General features: G+C 46.8%; 4 protein-coding genes across 4 annotated transcripts; 2 read left to right on the top strand and 2 right to left on the bottom strand.

The window, feature by feature from the left end:
- Positions 1-368: 368 nt before the first annotated feature.
- On the bottom strand, positions 369-1,315 carry ACHE_31147A (C2H2-type zinc finger protein; the record flags this gene model as incomplete). Its single annotated transcript, XM_043277844.1, has 2 exons — positions 369-869; positions 926-1,315. 2 exons carry the CDS (start codon positions 1,313-1,315, stop codon positions 369-371), a joined length of 891 nt encoding a protein of 296 aa, XP_043135682.1.
- A 2,457-nt stretch (positions 1,316-3,772) lies between these two features.
- ACHE_31148S (uncharacterized protein) lies at positions 3,773-7,564 on the top strand (the record flags this gene model as incomplete). Its single annotated transcript, XM_043277845.1, has 1 exon — positions 3,773-7,564. The coding sequence occupies one exon, from the start codon at positions 3,773-3,775 to the stop codon at positions 7,562-7,564; it is 3,792 nt and encodes a 1,263-aa protein (XP_043135683.1).
- Positions 7,565-12,240: 4,676 nt separating this feature from the next.
- Positions 12,241-13,284, bottom strand: ACHE_31149A (C2HC-type zinc finger protein; the record flags this gene model as incomplete). The annotated part of the gene is made up of 2 exons (XM_043277846.1): positions 12,241-12,667; positions 12,737-13,284. The coding sequence occupies 2 exons, from the start codon at positions 13,282-13,284 to the stop codon at positions 12,241-12,243; spliced, it is 975 nt and encodes a 324-aa protein (XP_043135684.1).
- Positions 13,285-17,967: 4,683 nt separating this feature from the next.
- Positions 17,968-22,450, top strand: ACHE_31150S (uncharacterized protein; the record flags this gene model as incomplete). Its single annotated transcript, XM_043277847.1, has 4 exons — positions 17,968-18,958; positions 19,025-20,266; positions 20,588-20,619; positions 20,672-22,450. 4 exons carry the CDS (start codon positions 17,968-17,970, stop codon positions 22,448-22,450), a joined length of 4,044 nt encoding a protein of 1,347 aa, XP_043135685.1.
- Positions 22,451-22,864: the final 414 nt, after the last annotated feature.

Consider the following 22,864-nt stretch of genomic DNA (forward strand, 5'->3'; position numbering starts at 1 on the left):
TGAGCAATCACCCAACATTGTGCAGCACTGCGCAATTTCGATCCTTTGAAATCCTTCTCAAAGAGGGTTTGGCGAGGTCTATTCGTAACATGCACTGCACATCTGGAAAAGAGCTTCATTCTAAAATCATTCTAGAATTATCCAGTTACACAGGAACAGGCAACCAATTTAGGCAGCACACAGTGTCTCGGGACCTGACTATCTATGATATGTTCAAAAGAGACTATAACTATGATCAGCTTAGCGAGATACCCTTGTATGGAATTCCTGAACAACAGAAATGCCTTCAGTGCAAGAAATAGACCGATTTGAATTCCCCAGTGTTATGTGATGAGTCCAGGAAAGACTATCGTACCAAATAAACACCACTAGAAAGCGATGAGGTGCCGTCCCTGAATGAAATTGCCTACGTGTCGCTGCACATTTTCAAATCTCATCATACCGCAACTCTCACTCTCAAGATGATTGAATAAACCAGCCAAGGCAACAAACTCCTTCGCACAAGCCCGCTTCGGACAATGGTACACCTTCTGCTGGTGGACAGGCGAATTGAGGTGCTGGTTCAGGTGAGGTCTGAGCCGAAACTGTCTATGGCAGATGTAGCATTCCCAGTAAGATCCGTTAAATGCGCGATCAGTCGCTGTGTATCCAGCGGTAACTCTTCCATGCCATTCAATCTGCCTTTTAGTAATGACTCCGTGGGGGTCACGCTCGCGAATCATACGGTAGATAGTCTCGCGATTAAGCTTGGGGGCGTTAGGACAGGAACCTGTTTCAAGGTGATGAGCGAGGCCATTGGCTGATGTGTATTTTGCCTTGCAGAAAGGACAGGGGACGTTGGTGCCACGGTGGGTCTTGGAATTGAGGTGCTACAGTAAAAGTCTCATTAGCATCAATTGCGCCTGGAAAGGGACATGATAATTACAGCTCGCAGATTATTTTCATTCATAAATCGACGATCACAAGTTCTGCAGTAATTTCTGAAATGATTCCGAGCCTTCATATGCTGATCCGCAGCTTGCTGAGTGTGGAACTTCACAGAGCACGATTCGCAGGGAACTTTAGGCGCCCAATGTCCAAGAGCATTCATATGCTGGTTGGCAGCATTCTGAGACATAAACTCTCTAGTACAAGTCTCACATTCATATCGAGGTGCCCAGTGGTCGGTGGCGTTCATATGCTGGTTACAAGCGCGCTGGGTGGTGAAGATTCTTGTGCAAGTCTCGCACTCACGCCAGTGGTTGTAATCTTCCAGATGGTCGGTGAGGTCTTCGTAGTACCAGAATTCGTCACCACACTCCTCGCACTCGAACATCCTTGCAGCTTGCCACAGACCATGAAGAGAAAAAGGCCAACTGATGACAGACGATGGAAAAAAAAAGGCTGAGGCAAGATGGAGAGAAAGCTGGGGAGGTTCTAAGTCATAGATCTCTTTATCATGACTGACAAGAGCAATGGGGCGCGACGTGTGGCGCTAAACTGAAACAAGACAAATGATACTATCTCTTTTTCTGGACTAACGTGTTCTCTTCACAAGTTTGTGAGGAAGTTGTTATTAAGTTGTGTCGGAATAGAGGAGTACACAGGTCATGTGCCGGTTCAGAGAAGCCGGAAGCCGGCCCCGCCGCTCTTGGCACAAGCGGCGCGGCACCTGACCTTTAAATACTGTTTGTACGAACTGTGAAATTCAATTCTAAATTTCCTTCTGTAAATATTTCGTTCTTCTCGCTTAAAAGATCCAGACTATATTTCACTAGTTACCACTCAGTTACTAACTGCTTACGACTGTCAATATGGATCCAGAAGATTCTTCAGGAAGTTTTGGCGAGGAAGATATAGTTTCAAATATTGATGCCGCTGAAGAGGTGAGAAATTTGGTTACCAGAGTAATCCCAACTACTTACTAACTACTTTCAAATCACTTAGCAACCAAGCGCTTTCATTCAATTAACAGATGCAAAATCAAATCCACTTCAAACACTGTTTATTGAGTATACAGATGATCTGCCAGAGTACCCAAGAACACATAGACATGGGTACACCTATATTGTATCTGTTGTTGGCCGATTACAGGAAGCAGAGCATCTAATACAAGATGTATGTACTTGTACACTCATTTATAACTGGTTATCAAATGGTTGGCAACTGGCCACTAACTAGTTAAAAGATACAATACTCCCTGTCACGGTGCTAGCCCGTGATATATGCACGTGACCGGGCACGTGACCCACAGAGTTATCTATCTGCGCCAACGCGATCCTGTTGCAGCTCTTCGAGCTGCGTCTTGTCTATGAACCTGTAGATAGCCTGACCTGTAGCTTAATCTGTTCGTCAATTCCTACCATATTCCTGCACCTGACCCCGCACCCTGACACTACGCAGCTCCTACCCTTAGGAGTTGACGCCTGAAGATGTCTGCAGCCCCGCGTCCACCATTCTTGCCGGGCAGTTTAGAGGAGTTCACTGAACATGCTGCAACCCACCACTCTGAATGGTTTCAATACTGTCGCCTTGCTTATGAGTATATTGAGGAGGCAGAGGCTGCTATTACTGAAGCAAGAGGACAAGCTGATCAGACCAGCCTGAAGCTTCAAGCCTCTGAAACGGAAGTGAGCCGCCTGAAGGAAGAACTCTCTGCCCTACACCTCAAACAAGAGAAAAACCAAGCCCGAGACCAGGGAATCATTGAATATCAGAAGGAACAACTACGGGAATCACAGCAGAAATATCTAGAAGCCTTGAAGGAAAAGGATGAAGCACTACGCCTAGCAACTCCTGTGGTTAATACACCTGCCCGAACTCCTGAACCCACTGCTGAAATACACACAGTTGCTCCAGTGGGAACGCCTGCGTCGGTTGATCCCCCATCTACCAGCTCTGCCAGACTCTCTGAACGCCTACCTGACCCAGACCGATTTGAAGGTGACCGGAAGGATCTTCGCCGATTCATCTCCCAAATCCATGAGAAGATGAATGTCAACCATGACCGTTATCCCACCCCGCAAAGCCGCATGACCTATGTTACCAATCGCCTGAGAGGGGCTCCATATGCCCAAGTTCTGCCATATATCAAGAAAGGAATCTGCCAGTTAAAGGATTATGAAGAAATCCTAAAAATCCTGGACCGAGCCTTTGGTGACCCGAACCGTGTGAACAATGCCCGTAATGAACTGTTCCGCCTGCGCCAAGCCAACAAAGAGTTTGGTATGTTCTTTGCTGAGTTCCAGCGCCTTGCTCTAGAAGGGGAAATGTCTGAAGATGTTCTGCCTACCCTGCTGGAACAAGCTATCAACCGAGAACTCCGAGGAATGCTCATGCATAATGAACCCCCAAACCGTGAATATCACCAGTTTGCCAATTTCTTGCAAGACTTGGAAAACCGCCGCCGTCACTATGAGAATAACCCTCCACCTGCTGCCCGAACCTATGCCTCAGCTACAAAACCCACCAACCCTGTCAGACCCACTGAACACCCTGCTACACTGCAGCCTGCTGAAAACAATACTGATGTTATGGATCTGTCTTCTGCTCACCGTCACACAACCTCCCGTCGAGATCGTGGGGAATGCTTCCGTTGTGGCTCCAAAAACCACTTGGTCCGAAACTGCCCACTACCTGATAATCGCCCTGTGGGAGTCCGCCCAGCCTATCTATCACCCCGTCCTCACTCCCCCGCAAGCCCAGAACCTACACCTGTGTCAGAACGATACCGTTCCCCATCCCCAGACCTGTCAGCAAAAGGAGCGAGTCTGGCCTAAGTCGCGACCAGACGATGAATGAGCGCACTATCCGTATCTCTGCTGCTGCCACCCAAGGATTAACTGTTGAAGAGGAATCCTACCGTTCAAACCTGATGATTCTGCCCATAACCCTGTCCCGACATGAAAAAGAACTGCTAAGCTATGCCATGCTTGACACTGGTGCCGAAGGAAAGAGATTTATTGATAAGGAATGGGCCCAAGACAAAGGTCTTGAGCTACTGCCACTGAAAAAACCAATCCGCCTTGAGACTTTTGACGGTCAAGAAGCTGAGAGTGGACCAATCACCCACTATGCCCAAATGCATATGAGAATTAACGATCACCAAGAGAGAAGGGCTTGCTTCCTGGTCACACAGCTAGCGCACTATCCTGTTGTACTAGGACTTCCCTGGTTAAAGATCCACGATCCCCGAATTGGCTTTGCTGAGCATACTGTCCTGTTTGATAGCAAGTACTGCCAGGAACACTGCAACATGCCCATGAGACCTGCAAAAATACGAGCTTTACATGATATTCCACAAAAGACCCGCCCAAAACACCTGCCTCCCCGACCTGAGCGCTTGAAACACCGAGATATTGCTGCTGTATCCATGTCTGCCTGCTGTGCCTATGCCCGAAGGAGTTATCGCCTGTTTACTGTCACCGTTGATGATATTGAAGCTGCCCTGAACCCTGTGCCTGATGAAGAAGACCCAATGGCGAAACTACCACCTGAGTTCCAAGACTTTGCAGATGTATTCTCACCCAGGGAGGCTGAGCGCCTGCCACCCCACCGCCCATATGATCATGATATTAAGCTACAAGATGGGAAAGTGCCCCCATTTGGGCCCTTGTACCCAATGTCCCGAGAAGAGCTGAAGGCCCTGAAGGAATGGATTGAGGAAAACCTGAAGAAAGGGTTTATTCGCCCCAGCTCATCACCTGCTGCATCACCTGTCCTGTTTGTGAAGAAGCCTGGAGGAGGCCTCCGGTTCTGTGTTGACTATCGCGCCCTGAATGCCATCACTGTGAAAGATCGCTACCCACTACCACTGACCAAGGAGACCCTGAACAACCTGAAAGGGATGAAATATTTCACCAAGATTGATATCATTTCTGCCTTCAATAACCTGAGAATCAAGAAAGGACTTGAATACCTGACTGCTTTCCGTACACGACTAGGGTTATTTGAATCCCTTGTGATGCCCTTTGGTCTGACTGGTGCACCTGCTTCATTCCAGCGATTCATGAATGACACCCTGCGAGACTACTTGGATACCTTCTGCACTGCCTATCTGGATGACATCCTGATCTATAGTAAGACCCGTGAGGAGCATACCCGCCATGTCTGCTTGGTTCTTGAGAAACTGCGAGATGCAGGCCTCTTTGCCAAACTGTCCAAGTGTGAATTTGCTGTGCCTGAGACCAAGTTCCTGGGTATCATTGTTGGCCGAGATGGCCTACGCATGGATCCTGACAAAGTGAAGACTATTGTTGACTGGGAAACCCCAACTTGTGTGACTGATGTCCAAGCATTTATTGGCTTTGCAAACTTCTACCGGAGGTTCATCAAGGATTTCTCCAAGATCATTACACCCCTAGTGAACCTGACAAAGAAAGGCATCCAGTTTAAATGGAACACTACCTGTGAGCTAAGCTTTAATATGCTGAAAAAGGCCTTCACCACTGCACCTGTCCTTAGACCATTTGACTGGAATAAGGAAGTTATTCTGGAAACTGATGCTTCTGACTATGTTTCTGCTGGAGTCCTGTCTCAGTATGACGATGATGGTGTCTTACACCCTGTGGCTTTCTTCTCCAAGAAACACTCAGTGACTGAATGCAATTATGAGATCTATGATAAGGAGTTATTGGCTATTATCCGCTGCTTCGAAGAATGGCGCCCTGAGCTGGAAGGAACCCCATCTCCTGTCAAAGTTATCACTGATCACCGGAATCTGGAATACTTCATGACAACCAAGCTCTTGAATCGTCGACAGGCCCGCTGGTCTGAGTTCCTGTCCCGTTTTAACTTCAAGATCATTTACCGCCCAGGCAAACAAGGAGTGAAACCTGATGCCCTGACCAGGAGGTCAGAGGATCTCCCTAAGGAGGGGGATGAGCGCCTGCTACACCAAAGCCAGACTGTTCTGAAGAAAGAGAACCTTGAGCTTGCACCTGACAGTTCATCTGTTACCCTGAACGTTACAACTAGAGCCCAAGCTCATTCTGCTGAGAACCCTATTGTGAACCCACCCAGAACACCTGCTCAAACAAGGAGAGTTAGATTTGCTGATGAGACCAATCACAACGTGCCAGAACCACCACAAGATATCAAGAATCTGCTGGACAGTGCATACCCACTTGATGAGACAGTACAGTCAATCCTGGAAGCCCTGGACAAGAATGCCACACGACACCCTAAGATCACCTTGGCTGACTGCCAGAGAAGAGGCAACTATCTCTTCTACCGGAATCGACTTTATGTTCCAGATCATGGAGAGTTAAAAGCCGAGCTATTGAGACAATGTCATGATAAGCCAGCTGCAGGACACCCTGGCCGATCCAAAACCTATGAGCTCATGTCCCGAGAATACTACTGGCCTGGAATGTATCAATATGTTGAGCAATGGACCCAGAACTGCCACACATGCCGCCGCATAACACCATCCAGAGAAGCCCGTCAAGGCCTCCTGCGCCCTCTGCCTGTTCCTGAAAGATCCTGGCAAGACATTAGCATGGACTTCATCACACATCTCCCGCCAAGCCATGGGTATGATGCAATCCTGGTTGTAGTAGACCGACTGACAAAAATGAAACACTTCATTCCATGCAAGGGAACCTGCAATGCAGAAGAAGTTGCCCACCTGTACACTTGCAATGTTTGGAAACTCCATGGCCTGCCACGAACTATTGTATCAGACCGAGGTCCGCAATTCATTGCCCAATTCTGGAAACATCTGATGCGCCGCCTGCAAATCACAAACTTGCTCTCAACTGCATATCACCCTGAGACTGATGGCCAGACTGAGAGGACTAATGCTGTTCTGGAACAATACCTCCGCGCCTATGTATCCTACCTGCAAGATGACTGGTCTGAATGGCTACCACTAGCAGAGTTTGCTGCTAATTCTACCCGCTCTGAGACTACCTGTGTTTCCCCATTCTTTGCAAACTATGGATTTCATCCACGAATGGGATTTGAACCTGTCCAGCCTACCAACCAGCCCACCAGAGATGCTGAGGAATTCGCCTGCCGGATGAAGTTAATCACTGAGTTTGTTCGTACAGAAATTATATCTGCCCAGGCTCGCCAGGAGGAACAAGCCAACCGGAAGAGACAACCTGCCCGTTGTTACCAAGTTGGTCAGTATGTATGGCTAGATTCTCGCAATATCCGGACCCTTCGCCCGCAGAAGAAGCTAGACTGGAAGAACTTAGGGCCATTCTGCATTACTGAGATCGTCAGTCCGCACGCTTATAAGCTTGACCTGCCTGCCAGCATGAGGATACACCCAGTATTCAACGTCAGCCTACTTCGCCCTGCTGCCAGAAACCCTGCCCCGGGCCAAAGACAAGAGCCCCCACCACCTGTTGAAGTTGATGGACTCGAAGAATGGCAAGTTGAAGACATCTTGGATTCCCGTTGGGAAAGAAGAGGCCGTGGAGGACCTCGCTTGAAGTATACTGTCAAATGGACTGGTTATGATGAGCTGACTGAAGAACCTGCCTCATACCTGGAGCATGCTCAAGAGATCGTAACAAATTACCATCGCCGTTATCCCTACAAGCCTGGGCCTGGCCTCGACGGAGCTCGGCCTTGAGGAGGGGAGTACTGTCACGGTGCTAGCCCGTGATATATGCACGTGACCGGGCACGTGACCCACAGAGTTATCTATCTGCGCCAACGCGATCCTGTTGCAGCTCTTCGAGCTGCGTCTTGTCTATGAACCTGTAGATAGCCTGACCTGTAGCTTAATCTGTTCGTCAATTCCTACCATATTCCTGCACCTGACCCCGCACCCTGACACTCCCGCGCAAGTATCCGTGGTGCCAGAGCAAGTGTCAAATCATCATTTCTAAACTGTTCAGTAAAGAAATGGATGTGGAGATGTTCTGGAGCTTTAACATGTGAATATTTAAAGCCAAGCCTCCGTACACTATATCACACTTACCTTGATGAGACTGCATGGGAGGAAATCCAGAATATTCGAAAGAATATTGATTTGATTGAAAGGGACATTCGAAAACGAAATGCATATAGGTAGCTATGCATCAACTGCTTCATAACTAGCAAATACTGTTTACTAACTAATTATGGATATTCTAGTCTTTATCGGTCAAAGAAAGCATTCTTTCAAAAGGGTCATGCATGCCTTGAGCAACTTCCAACTTGTGCACCAAAATTCAAAAGGCACTTTTATCCTGTAAGACTACTTCATAACTAGTTTAACCCTGCTTTCTGACTAGTTACATAGGACGTGAACAATGAATACCATCCATATATTGGGTGTGTACACGGAACAGCAGACTTTCTCCAAAAGCATTACTATAGCTCAGTTAATGTTAAGGGCTAAGCCCGTAGTGCTAATGACTAGCTATCACACAAAAGATTTCGTTGAAGAACAGGAGAACGGATGTCCGATCGGACAGCTTTATATACAAATGTACGCCGTGCGGGGTAGGTAGTCTGGTAACCCCTCCGATCATCTCTCCGAATAACATATCATTTATTCTACAGGCGCAGCCTGTGACAACACCCCCCTCCTAAGAATCATCCCCATCCCTCACAGGGCTCTGGCTTCTGTGGCGTTGCTCCCATTCATCCAGTGCGGCGGTATTCTCCATGTTGTGCGCAGCAGTCCATTCAGGATGTAGATAACCGGTCCATTTCACTAGGTATTGTCGCTGAAATCCCCGTCCACGGCGGATCTGTCGGTAGTCCAGTATACGCTCCACCTGGTATTCTTCCTCGCCGTCAACAAGCACAGCTGGGGGCTGATAGTCGTCATTGCGCTGACTGGGAAAGGGGTTGTTTGCTGCTGGCCGGAGGAGGTCAACATGGAAGACAGGGTGGATACCCTCTGGTGTGTTCAGTCGGTAGGCATACGGGCTAATCTGTGCTAGGATGGTATATTTGGCCTGGCGCACATCAAGCTTCTTGCTGGGACGGCTTGTTCGGATATTATGCAGGGCGAGCCAAACTTTATCACCAGGCTTGTAGTGTGGTGCAAGGTTTCGGTAACGGTTGGCATATTGTTCCTGTCGTTCCTGGGCTGCAGCTAACTCACTTTGAGCGACCTCCAATGCATTCTTGAGTTTGTCAGCTATTCGTGCACCTGCAGACCCACTGGATGATTGTTGGAGTTCTTCAGTGACTGGTTCAACTAGTTGAAGTGTCTCCAAGTGGAACCCATGGTCAAGGAAAAAGGGGCTGAACCCAGTAGAAGCTGCAGTCTGGTTGGCAATTGCAAGCTGCGCCATAGGTAGGATTTCTGACCAGTTGTCCTGTGCAAAGTTGCAAAAGTTACGGAGATAGCTCTCAACAACTGCATTCATGCGCTCTGTTTGCCCATCAGTTTGGGGGTGGTAGGCAGTGGATAGGCGTCGATTGATCTTGAGGAGGCTACACATGCGTTCCCAGAGTTCACCCACAAACTGTGAGCCGCGATCAGAGGTGATAGCAGCTGGGAGGCCATGGTATGCCACAACATGCTGCAGGAACTTTGGTACAATGTAGTCACTTCCTGTCCTTGCACAAGGGATTAGGATAGTCCCTTTTGTGAGGCGGTCTACTATCACCAGGATAGCACTGTAACCATTTGACTCTGGCAGTCCTTCTATAAAATCCATGGAGAGTTCACGCCATTTGCGATCTGGGATAGGTAAGGGTTTCAGCAGTCCTTGTCGTCGATCTCGCCATATGTTGGTAGCTCCACATTGGTCACAATTCTTGACAAAACGTTTCACATCTGCACTCATATTGGGCCAGAAAAGTTGTCGAGCAAGTAGACTATATAGTGCAGTGCTACCTGGATGCCCAGACAGTGGGGAGTCATGGGCTTCTTGCATTAATCTTGTTCGTAAAGGTTCATTATTGGGAACCCATCGTCGTTTGCGAAAGAGGATCCGACCATCAGAGTCTAATTCACATTCGCCAATTGAGACCCGGATTCCCAATTCAGGAGGGAAATGAGGTAATCCTGCACGGATGGCATCACAAAGTATGGGCATAGTGGTATCCTCAGCTTCTGCATGGCTCCATTGCTGTTCAAGATCTGAGGTGGTGTTTTCATTTTCTGTAGTTCCATTACTAGTATGGATTGGTAGGATTTGAATGGACTTGTCGACCTGTACAGCTGACACACAGCATATGGTGCATTCACTGGTCTCAACAAATGCATTAGGGTCCAAGAGGCGCTTCTCTCGCATCTGCAGTCGTTCATCACCTGGGTCATTGGGCATGTCTTGATCTCGGCGAGATAGGGCGTCAGGAGTAAGGGCAAGTTTCCCAGGTCGGTACTGGAGGTAGAAGTCATAGCGGCTCAATATATCTGCCCAGCGCATCTGTCGTTCATTAAGGCGTCGCAGCTTCATAAAATAGCGGAGATTCTTATGATCAGTGATAATGATGAACTTGGGTGTGCTAATGAGCTCTGATTCCCATTCCTTCAAACAATTGATGATTGCTAGCAACTCCTTGTCATGGATCTCATAGTTGCATTCTGCAGGTGAGTTCTTTTTTGAGAAGAAGGCACATGGGCGCAGTACCCCATTGTCATCATATTGGGACAATACACCACCAGTAGCCCAGCCAGAGGAGTCAGCCTCTACCACTGTAGCGCGGTCTGGATCAAATTGCGTTAAGATAGGTGCAGTGGTAAACATCTCCTTGAGCTGGTTGAAAGCCTTGTCAGCGTCTGAATTCCATGTGAATTTTGCTTCCTTCTTGGTGAGTGAAGTGAGTGGTGCTGTGATATTTGCAAAGTTTCGTATGAACCGTCGATAAAAATTGGCGAACCCTAGGAAGGAACGCACCCCCTGTACACTGGTTGGGGCTGCCCAATCCTTGATAGCTGATAATTTGGCAGGGTCCATGCGGATGCCTTTGCCTGCCTCAATAATAAAGCCCAGGTACTTGGTGGATTGTACTTCAAATTCGCACTTGTCAATATCAAGCTGAAGACCAGCATCCTTGAGCCGTTGCAGGACTTTGGAGACTTTTTCACAGTGGTCCTGAAGGGATCCAGAGGAGAAAACTAGAATGTCATCTAGGTATGCAGACACAAATTCATCAAGGAATTCCTGTAGAGTCCAGTTCACATAGCGTTGGAAGGTGCTTGGTGCATTGGCGAGGCCGAAAGGTGTGACTAGCCATTCAAAGAGGCCAAAACGTGTGCGGAATGCAGTTAACCATTCATATCCCTTCGCAATGCGGATCTTATGGAAGGCGGCAATAACATCCAGCTTGGTAAACCATCTAGCTTTTCCAATACGCTCCAAAGTCTCATTAATCAGGGGTAGTGGATATCGGTCCTTCTTGGAGATTGCATTAAGGGCACGATAGTCACAACAAAATCGCAAGCCACCCCCAGGTTTCTTGACAAATAGGACTGGTGCAGCTGCAGGGGAATCACTAACACGTATGAACTGCTTGTCCAAGAGTTCCCGCAGGGTTTTCCGCAGTACAAGGAGCTCTCCCCGGGACATGTTGTATAGTGGACCCCAGGGGGGTTCAGGTGTGCTTCCCTTCTCATCCTTCCCTACTAACTCAATTTTGTGATCCACCTGTGGTCCACGGTGTGGGGGCAAGGTGTCCGCCTTCTTCCGTTCAAACACTTCTAACCAGGCATGATACTGCTTGGGTAGCTTTTCTCTAGGGTCAGAGTGATGTTTAACCTCTAGGGCCTTCTCAATATCCCGCATGCTGGCAGTAAATATCTGTACACTATGGTTTTTCTTGCGGCGATCCATCCAGACCCTGAATGATTGAGCGCTGACCTGATGGATCTCCATGTCTGGTTCATGCTGCAGCGAGGGGACGTGATCACCATTGGCCAGACGTAGAGCAGGTACACCCAGGGGGCTGTGTGCAATAATGGACACTCCTTGGTGGTAAAGCCAAGGTAGGCCAAGAATGAGGTCTTCACCATCAATGCGGGGAACAATGTATGCATACATTTCCTGTTGTTTATTCCCACCAACGTCCATAGAAAAATAGGCGACTTCTGTGATTAGACCATCTCGTGGACCATCAAATCCTCGCATGCTCCGGGGGAGATGGATATGCGCTGTAATCGGTGACGTGAGGCGTAGCGTTCAGATATGATACCATATGTTGTACAACCAGAATCTGCTAATGTTTTGCAATTGCTCTTTCCATTGACTAAGGAGCTAACTAGCAGTGGGGGACCATTGAAGTGAACGTTTTGATTGAAGGTACGCCAATATCTCTGTAACCGATCTAGCTCTGACTCCTGTGGGCGACTTTGCACAGGAGTTAGGCTTTTCCCGAAGGTACATCAGGCACTGGTGTGGCTTGAGTGTCATCCAGGACAGCATCTGTGACATCCTCTGCAGTGAATTCAGCAACCCTAGGTGTAGGACGTTGTGCAGGGAGAAATGGGCACTGGCTAATCTGATGACCAGCAGAGCCGCATCGGAAACAGCATCCCTCCTGCTTCCGGTGCTCAATCTCTTTGCCACTGACCCATCGAGCCCGCTTGCGTTGGGGGTTTCGGGCACGAGAAATGGTGGGCTCCCAGTCCATGGGGTCTCCTTGGGTAGAAGTAGCTGTGGGGGAGGTTGCTGGAGGAGGAAACATGGGTGTAGTTGTCCGTCGATTAGGGGGACGTCGGTGTTCTGCAGAGCGCTGTTGGTATTTCTGATGCCTATCATAGATACCCTGGAGTTGAACACAGTATTCGCTAAATGTTTTGCAGGTAGGCGCGTTAACAAGCCGATTGAATATATCATCATTGAGGGTGTTTTCCAACCAAAAAATCTTCATATTGTCGGGCTGGTTCTGTTGGCCAGCCTCCATCAGATAACGGTCAAAGGTTGCAAGCAGTTCATTGATGGTTTTGTTGCCTTGTTTCAATGTGCTGAGGTTGTACATAGCCTTCCTCTGGAGCTCCTTATCCATATAGTTGAAATCAAGATGTTCGAAGAGTTTGGTCACTGTATCGTCGTTTACCATAGTGGGCGAATCAGCGTTGGCAATCATCCATGGAAGAATATGGCTAGCTGCATTGCCAGACAATCGTCCATAGGCATACCATAGGCATTCGTAAGGACCTCCCAGGGCCTTCCTGTCAACATGGAGCTTCGCTTTCAGGAGATGCTTGAAGTTCTGATAGGAAGCAATATCTCCCTTAAACACCTCAGGATCCGGTAGGATTTGTCGGGGGCGCTGGTGCACACTATTGCTATCATTGCTTTGGCTCATAGTGCTTGGGGTCTCCTGTGAGTCTGTAGTTTCCGGTTCAGCGCTCAGTGCGGATTCTTCGTGATCGCTAATGGTAGGGGCTTCATATGTGGGCATGAGTTCTAGCCAGTTGCTGTTGTATATAGTAGAGCAATAGTTCTTGTCGTCGTGGTTATCGTCGTGGTTATCGTCGTGGTTATCGTCGTGGTTATCGTCGTGGTTATCGTCGTGGTTCTCGTCGTGCGTGATTATACTATTCTCGGTCGATCCCACTATCGCACGATTGAGCCGCCGATAGGAAAGGAAAGGAACGAAATCTAATGTTAAGGGCTAAGCCCGTAGTGCTAATGACTAGCTATCACACAAAAGATTTCGTTGAAGAACAGGAGAACGGATGTCCGATCGGACAGCTTTATATACAAATGTACGCCGTGCGGGGTAGGTAGTCTGGTAACCCCTCCGATCATCTCTCCGAATAACATATCATTTATTCTACAGGCGCAGCCTGTGACAGTTAAAGGCCATACTTCAATTGACATTGACTTCCTAGAGCAGTTATTCAATGATTCAATCCTGCCATCTCAGGAAGAATGTGCTGTCATTGAGCCACTGACATCTCGTCGAAAGTATTGTGGTATGTCATATGTGGTTCTTAACTGCTTGGAAACTGGTTGCACAGTACTTATGAACTATTTAGATTTTGATCATATTCAAGGACCTGGCAGATTAGAACATCTTAAATGTGATGTTACTTTTACTGCACTGGTACCAATTGATATTCAAGATTGTCCTTATGTTGTCTTTACATCTCAGGGAATCCATAAACATCCTCCTCCTCCTCCTCCTCCACATAAGCCACCAGAGCTTATTCTAAAAGGGGTTCAGAACATAATTAGGCAGATGAGAAACCCAAGCCTAACTCGAGGTAAATGCTAAATGCTTCTTCAACACTTTTAAGCTAGTTACTAACCAGTTAATGGCTCAATTCCTACGAAGTCCAGAACTAGAGGCTTTTTGTTCTCAGTATAATGCTTCTACACCTGCTGAAATACACACATCTTTTTCAAACCTAGATCGCATTTCTGCTATCATACAGAAACAACGATTGCTTTCATACCCAGCTGGTCAGGGCTATAATGGGGTCTTGTATATATATAATACAAATCCATTTATCAGGGTAAGTACTTGCAAACCAGTTGGAAGCTAGTTACTAACTCATTATAGGAATACATTCAAGAGAAATATTTTGATACTGAGGGTATAATGATTCTCTGTGCTTTTAAAGAGCAAATCCAGCTCTTGAGTCAATTATCTTCTTTTGAAGTCGACATGTCATACAAACGAATTCGAGAAAAAGAGATAAATGAAGTTGCATTTGCAACTTATCTTCATGAACATGGAAAAAGTAGGTATCCAATGATCAATTACTAGCTAACTAGTTACTGACTAGTTGTAATAGTCATCACCCTTTTCCGAGTTTTCACAAATCAGGAAACAACTGAGGGCTATTATCTCTTGTTTAAAAGAGTATTCTCTCTTATTCAAAAGGTCACTGGAGATGCTATTAAGTTTAGTTCTATACATTCCACTGGAATATATGGTATTGTTGTGGACATGGATACTAAACAGTATACTGGTAAGTAACTAGTTACAAATCACTTGCAAAGTACTCACTAACTGTATAGGCCTTGGGCGCTTCCTTCAAGAAATTGACCCTCTCCACCGACCAATACTCTGGCAATTAAAGGGAATAATTATTTTTTGCCGTGTTCATTTTTTTCGAACTATCACTGAAGCAGTGGGGAATAATAATAGAGGGTCAGGAATATGGAGTCGAATGGCGGCTCTGATTGACTGCAAGTCTGAAGACGATTATGATCAGTTGTGTGATTTATTGATAAGTATTCCTCAACTGGTTTCCAACCAGTTAACAGCCAGTTACTAACTGCCTTAGTTCACGAAGAGCCAAAGGTACAGGCTTGGGCTGAGCATAAGAGGCAACCAGTTATTAAAGCTGGCCTTCATAAAAGCTGCTCTAATATTCCTGCCTCTATCTATGATTCAATTCGAAATCATACTAATTCAGCTGAGCAATCTCATCACAAGGCTAATGCAGCAGGAAAGCGATTGACATTAGTAGCAGCAATCCAAAAGTAAGTAGTTGAAAACTAGTTTACAACCAGTTAAAGACTACATCTTAAGTGGTTGCTAATGATTTCTAGTTCTGCAAAACTTGATAAAAATGATGTTCTTCAATATATAAATCAGACTCGCTTTGGGATTCACCATTCATATCGAACAGCAAATATGGAAGTTAATTATTTACGACACATGGCACGGGAAGGTAATATATATATATATATCCATCATTTATGATGGCAATCTTTGTTAATGACTTGGAAATTGCCTAGAATCTTGAAAGCGTCGTCGCTCATCCTCAGATCATTTATCAATGGACTCTCAACAAGAACCGCAACCTCAAAGGTTTCGATCCCAATCACGGGTTTCAGGGTACGCATTTTCTAATCAATCAATAACCAGTTACTAACCAGTTACAAACTAGTTCTGCCTCATCCACTTCACAAAGCCTTCGTCGGATCTCCTCACAGAATATATTAAATATTGAGCAACAACGGCAAGCTCTAGAGCTCTGTGAGTTTGAGCTTCAATTGAAGGATAAAGAGGAAGAAATACGAGAGAAACAGCTCCAAAACCAGGCAAAACAACTTCTAAATGAAGAAAAAGAGTTGGAACTTATGGAACGGCGAGCAAAACTACAGCAAATAGATAATGATATCTAATGGTCAGGAATCTGTAAAACTCAGATGCCGGGTAATTAAAACATGGTATTGTAAGTGCCGGAAGCCGCTAAATGAGTCATGTGACTCACTAGCGCGGCACCGCACCTCTAGAACGATGCCACCCGACCTGTAACCTGGGAATAGAGAGGTTCCTTACCGAACGATACCAACTGATGCCTGATTCATGCCTCACTGATATCATATGGCGCAAGCAGTCTTTTCACTCATTGGCCCTTATTGCAATCGTTTATTGCTATTAAAATCGCACATTCGCTTAGAATACTCTGTTAGGTAGTCTACGGTCTTATATAGGATCCTAGATAGCTTCATTGGCAAAAATCAGAGACCTCGACCATATACGCTTGATACGTAGTTAGTTACTTTCAACCCTGACTAAGCCATGATTTCAACAAGTTGCTGTGGGTCACCTGAGTCCACGGGACTTTCAATGGGCAAACATAGTTGACTGTCTCGGGTGAGGCGTGTGACCCGATGGGGTTTTGCAAGGACATGCTCACCCTTAGAGCGGCAATGAGAAACGAGCAAAAACAATTATTGTTCAGTGATGAGCACTGTAAAAAAAAAAAAACAAAAACATACAACAGCCGGGATTCGCTGGTGGTCACCCACCCAACTACTAACCGGCCGGCGTGTGGCTTAAGTACGGCTGAGCGGACGGGAAGCCCTGTTTTCCACACCCTATGGTCGTATGTACTAGTTTTTATTGTAGAACTATCCTATGCCCCTTCCTTCTGGCCGCGCGACCAGGGTTGAGTCTGGGTGAGTGCGCTATAGAGAGGGTGAGCCATCACCCAACATCGCGCAGCGCCGCGCAATCTCAATCCTTTGGAATCCTTCTAATTCAATGGCATGCTACAGCCACTGACCATTGGCTGTCCTTTGCCGACTTCGAACACCGAGCTATCTTGGCATCTGCACCTAAACACAAACAAATCTTTCCTTAACAGTGATTCAACATAAGGATAATCTTTCTACTATTCTGTCATTCTGGCAGTCCACCTTTTGGTTAGTGAATGGTTGGTTGGTTGGTGGCCTATCGCTAAGCTAACTATGTAACTACTGGACAGAAAGCAAGGGCGGTGAGGCACATGACCTGCTGCGTCTTGTCTATGTATCTGTAAGTAGAGAAGCAGAGCAGTAACGTAGGATATCAGAATGATTGGTTGAGGCAGGTTCTATGAGTGCACAGAGTAGGAAGCGCCAAAGGGAAGAAGCAGATGGGTAATGGATTCCCATCGGTGTATTGAAGCGGGTAGCTCAGGTTCGGGGAATCGGGAGCCGATAATCCGACTGCACGAGGCTATATGGCGTACAGAAGATAGAGAGTTTAGTATACGCCGAAAGGAGTGATATTGAAGTCTATGGTAACCACACGTAGAACAAGTGCTTGAGTGCTTAACTATCTAAATACGTGTAAACACCGACCTATATAAAGATCCCCTGGCCTCGGTAATCGGGCCGACTATTTGTCCGATAGATCATCAGGGTTGGCACCGTGACACCGCTAAATGGAGCGCTATATCAACCTCACTCCAACATGATGAAATGCTCTCATGTAGAGCGGTACGGTCGGGGCTGCAGATAATCCGGCAGTGATACTATTAGATCCGGAGATTGAAAGAGGAGGAGCTGTTATGAAGCTATATGGACAATATAGAATGTGCTATTGAATCATCTGGTAGTCGTCCAGAGAGTTGATCTATCTTTCAACCAATGGAATCGCAAAAGAGATCTGAATTACTGTACAGCCACTACAGGTTACAGGTCGGATGGCATTACTCCGCTGTCGGCCCACACTAATCAACCGAACCTAGTCAGTCAGCCTCACCAAGGTGGGGTTGGCAATGCCAACTCAGCATGTTCTCTCTTGCCATCTGAATGACATTTTTCTCTTCAAGGCCTCATTTATACTGTCTTTTATCTTCCATCCGCTTGGACCGGCTCCGATACTGGAACTGATGTGATCGGTATTGTGCTCATGACCAAAGGAAACACCATGGCGTCTTCTCCACCACTGGAAAGTTACCAAATTGGCTGGATCTGTGCCTTACCTATTGAGGCGGCCGCCGCTGAGGAAATGCTTGATGAGGATTTTGGTCCACTTGATGAACAAGACAATGCGGACACAAACATATATACCTTGGGTCGAATCGGCAAACATCATGTTGTGATTGCATGTATGGGAGGGCGATATGGGACGACTTCAGCCACAATAGTTGCCAATAATATGATGCGGACTTTTTCAAAGTCATTACGAGTTGGGTTGATGGTTGGGATTGGAGGAGGAATTCCAACCGCCACCAATGATATCCGACTGGGTGATATTGTAATCAGTTATCCTACGGATACATGTGGTGGCGTACTCCAGCATGATATGGGACGAATTGGTGAAGATGGAAAACTCACCCGTACTGGGTCATTGAACAGTCCACCTAGATTATTGTTGGTTGCGGCTGACAAGATGAGGACTCATATGTTAACAAAAGATCCTTCCTACCCATATTATATTGAGAAGGTAATCCAGAAAAACGCGCGCACACGACGGAATTTCGGCAGACCAGAACCGCGAAATGATCGGCTCTTCCAAACTGAGTATGAGCATCCCCCCACCGCAGATACCTGTGACAATTGTTTGGCAGAATGGGAGGTCAGCAGGCCTGAGCGCGAGGACAATGAACCACAGCCACATTATGGTATTATTGCATCAGGAAATGCTGTTGTTAAACATGGGAAAACAAGGGAGCGGCTGCAGAAGGATACTGGTGCATTGTGCTTTGAAATGGAGGCTGCTGGCTTGATGCTAGACTTTCCATGTATTGTTATTCGTGGTCTTTGTGACTATGCCGACTCTCACAAGACCAAGAGATGGCAGGGTTATGCTGCATTGGCAGCTGCATCCTATACAAAAGAACTACTTAGTTATGTGCCTCATGGTCAGGTATCACAAGAGAAATTGGTGACGGATACTTGTAAGTAACCTCTACAAATTTCATAGTCTTTTTATAACTGCAGTTTGACTTACAAATTTACCTTAGTAACAATTGCCAAAGAACTGAAAAGCTTGAACAGTAGTACCAACTCTGTTGTCAAAAAAATAGATTTGCAAGGATTGAAAACTGCCGCCGGAGCAGCATTTAACTCTTATGATAATCAACACACCGAATGTCTTTCAGGAACCCGAGTTGAGCTGCTGCGAGAAATTGAAGATTGGACAAAATCACCGGACGGAAAATCCATATTGTGGCTGAACGGCATGGCTGGGACTGGAAAGTCAACAATCTCCCGAACAGTTGCGGGTTGTCTTAAACGGCAACATCTACTCGGAGCAACCTTCTTCTTTAAGAGAGGTGAAGAGGACCGAGGAACAGCAAAGAAGCTTTTCCCAACATTGGTAGAGCAACTGATCAATGGCCTACCCCACATGTTCCCAGAAGTCCAAATGGCAATCGACGATGATCCAAATATTTCAGAAAACGAATTGGAGGAACAATTTGAAAAGCTTCTTATTGACCCACTGCTTCGAATTGAACAGGGCGGGGAGACGACAACCAGAGTGATCGTGATCGATGCTCTGGATGAATGCGATTGTGAAGATGATATACGGGTCATTCTCCGGCTTCTGCCACAAGTACGAAGGTCGACTTCAATGCAACTTCGATTTTTTTTAACAAGCAGACCTGAGTTGCCAATCAAGCTGGGCTTCACAGAGATAACTGGTGTTTACCAGGATTTGGTTCTTCATGAGATTCCCGAGCCAGTGATAGAGCGCGATATATCATTGTATTTTAAGGATCAATTCTCCCGTTTAAGACGAGAGCGCTCATTTTCATCAACTTGGCCCGGGGATGCAACTGTTAAAATACTGATTGACAAAGCCTTCCCTTTGTTCATTGCAGCTGCTACCTTATGTCGATTTATTGGTGATGTGAATTGGAACCCCAAGAAACGGCTTGACGAGTTTCTATCAGATCAAACAATTTATGTGTCCAAGATGGATAGGATATATGTTCCTGTGCTAAAGCAACTCCTTACTGGCCAGAATGAGGAGGAGTCACAGCAATTACTTGAAGATTTCAAGAGGATAGTTGGAGCTGTGATTATTCTTGCCACCCCACTCTCAATAAATGCCCTTAGCCAGCTGCTGGACAGAGAGCGAGAGGATGTTGAATGCCGGTTAGGTCGACTCCACTCAGTTCTCAGTATACCAAATGATTTTGACACCCCTGTCAGAGTTTTCCATCTATCATTCCGAGATTTTCTTCTGGATCATCAGAAAGGTAAAAACCAATTCTGGGTAAATGAGAAGGATGTAAATCAGAACCTCACAACACGATGCCTTCAGATTATGCAGCATCATCTGAAAAAAAATATCTGCAATCTACAAAGCGACGGCACGCACCGCAGTGAGATTGTCAGGTCTTGCCTTGATTCCTATATACCTCCTGAATTGCGATACTCTTGTCGATACTGGGCTCAACACTTAGTACAGAGCGAGGATCCAGTTACAGAGTTGATTAAGGCGTTTTCATTTTTTAAAGGGCATTTTCTTCACTGGCTGGAAGCAATGAGTATCTTGGGATATATGTCTGAGGTAATAGTGACTATTGAGAAGCTGGAGTCACTTATACAGGTTTGTCTCCACGGAGGGCTGTTGTGGTTCCCACTTATACTAATGTATACAGGGCGACAAATATTCAGAAATATCAGGGTTCTTTTATGATGCAAAACGGTTTGTTCGTAAAAATCGGCAAATAGTTGCTAGTGCTCCACTGCAACTTTACTCATCAGGGCTTATTTTTGCCCCCAACAACTCAACAATTAAAGGACAATTTCATAGTGAGTTGGCGGCTTGGGGCCAATTGCCACGGGTTGAGGAGAACTGGAGCGTGGAATTACAAACCCTTGAGGGCCATTCTGGATGGGTTGAGTCTGTGGCCTTTTCGCCCAATGGCCAGCTGCTGGCATCTGGCTCCAATGACAAGACTATCAAGCTTTGGGACCCCAACACAGGCGACCTGCACCACACACTTGAAGGCCATTCTGATTGGGTTCGGTCTGTGGCCTTCTCGCCCAATGGCCAGCTGCTGGCATCTGGCTCCCATGACAAGACTATCAAGCTTTGGGACCCCAACACAGGCGACCTGCACCATACCCTTGAAGGCCATTCTGATTGGGTTCGGTCTGTGGCCTTCTCGCCCAATGGCCAGCTGCTGGCATCTAGCTCCCATGACAAGACTATCAAGCTTTGGGACCCCAACACAGGCGACCTGCACCATACCCTTGAAGGCCATTCTGATTGGGTTCGGTCTGTTGCCTTCTCGCCCAATGGCCAGCTGCTGACATCTTGCTCCCAGGACAAGACTATCAAGCTTTGGGATCCCATCATAGGCAATCTGCGCCAGACCCTTGAGGGCCATTCTGGATGGGTTGAATCTGTGGCTTTCTCGCCAAATGGCCAGTTGCTGGCATCATGCTCCCAGGACAAGACTATCAAGCTTTGGGATCCCATCACAGCCGATCTGCGCCAGACCGTTCAGGGCTATTCTAGTCGAGTTGAGTCTGTGGCCTTCTCGCCCAATGACCAGCTGCTGGCATCTGGCTCCCATGACAAGACTATCAAGCTTTGGGATCCCAACACAGGTGACTTGCACCAGACCCTTCAGGGCCATTCTGGAACAGTTAAGTCTGTAACCTTCTCACCTAATGGCAAGCTGCTGGCATCTGGCTCTTATGACAAGACTATCAAGCTTTGGAATCCCCGCACAGGCAAGGTGCGCCAGACCTTTCGGGGCCATTATAGTCGAGTTCTGTCTGTGGCCTTCTCGCCCAATGGTAAGCTACTGGCATCTGGCTCTTATGACAAGACTATCAAGCTTTGGAATCCCCGCACAGGCAAGGTGCACCGCACACTTGAAGGCCATTCTGGATGGGTTGAGTCTGTGGCCTTCTCGCCCAATTGTAAGCTGCTGGCATCTGGCTCTAATGACAAGACTGTCAAGCTTTGGGACCCCAACACAGGCGACCTACACCACACACTTGAAGGCCATTCTGATTGGGTCCGGTCTGTGGCCTTCTCGCCCAATGGCCAGCTGCTGGCATCTGCATCTGGCTCTCGTGACAAGACTGTCAAGATTTGGGATCCCAGTACAGGCGATCTGCGCCAAGCCCTTGACGGCCATTCCAGCCCAGTCTTGTCCGAAATCAATGTTGATATATCTATTCTAGAAAACGAATGGCTCTGCTTTCGGGGCAGAAGGGTGTTATGGCTTCCCCCACAATTTCGTCCAACGTGCTTGGGATTTAAAGCAGGTATATTAGGCCTTGGTCATTCATCTGGAAGGGTTTCCTTCATATCCGTGACGGCTCAGCTCAGCACCGCTCTCGACGTTCGACAAACACCATCAAGATGGCAAGCAATTGTTACAATGCCACGCGAGCAATTAAGACGAACGGCTGCTTAGCGACGCCACAACCCCTATAAAATTTCTTCGTGTAAATAGGTCTTCTTCTTCCCATCTTTTCTTTCTCAGGTTCAATATTCTTGTGACGGCCTGGTCACCTTTTTGTTAGTACCTGATGAGAATCGGATGGATAAATAATCAGCCCGATAGACGACGCCGAAAGTTCATATAGCCACCGCGATTTGATGATAGATGGTTAAGCACTATACAGGAAGTTGTGGTCGTTTTGAGAAGGATGGGTTGAACGAGCTTTCCAGGTTGAGACACCGTTGGGATGCGTCTTTGATTGTGATAACTATAGTTTATAGGTACTTATGCCGCATTAAATGTTTGTTTTTGTAGATATACATATTCAAGTCCATGAATAATGGTCTGTCATAGCTTTAGGGCTCGGTATGGACAATAAACTTGATT

This window comes from Aspergillus chevalieri, chromosome 3, assembly GCF_016861735.1.
Source record: "Aspergillus chevalieri M1 DNA, chromosome 3, nearly complete sequence".
Lineage (NCBI taxonomy): Eukaryota > Fungi > Ascomycota > Eurotiomycetes > Eurotiales > Aspergillaceae > Aspergillus > Aspergillus chevalieri.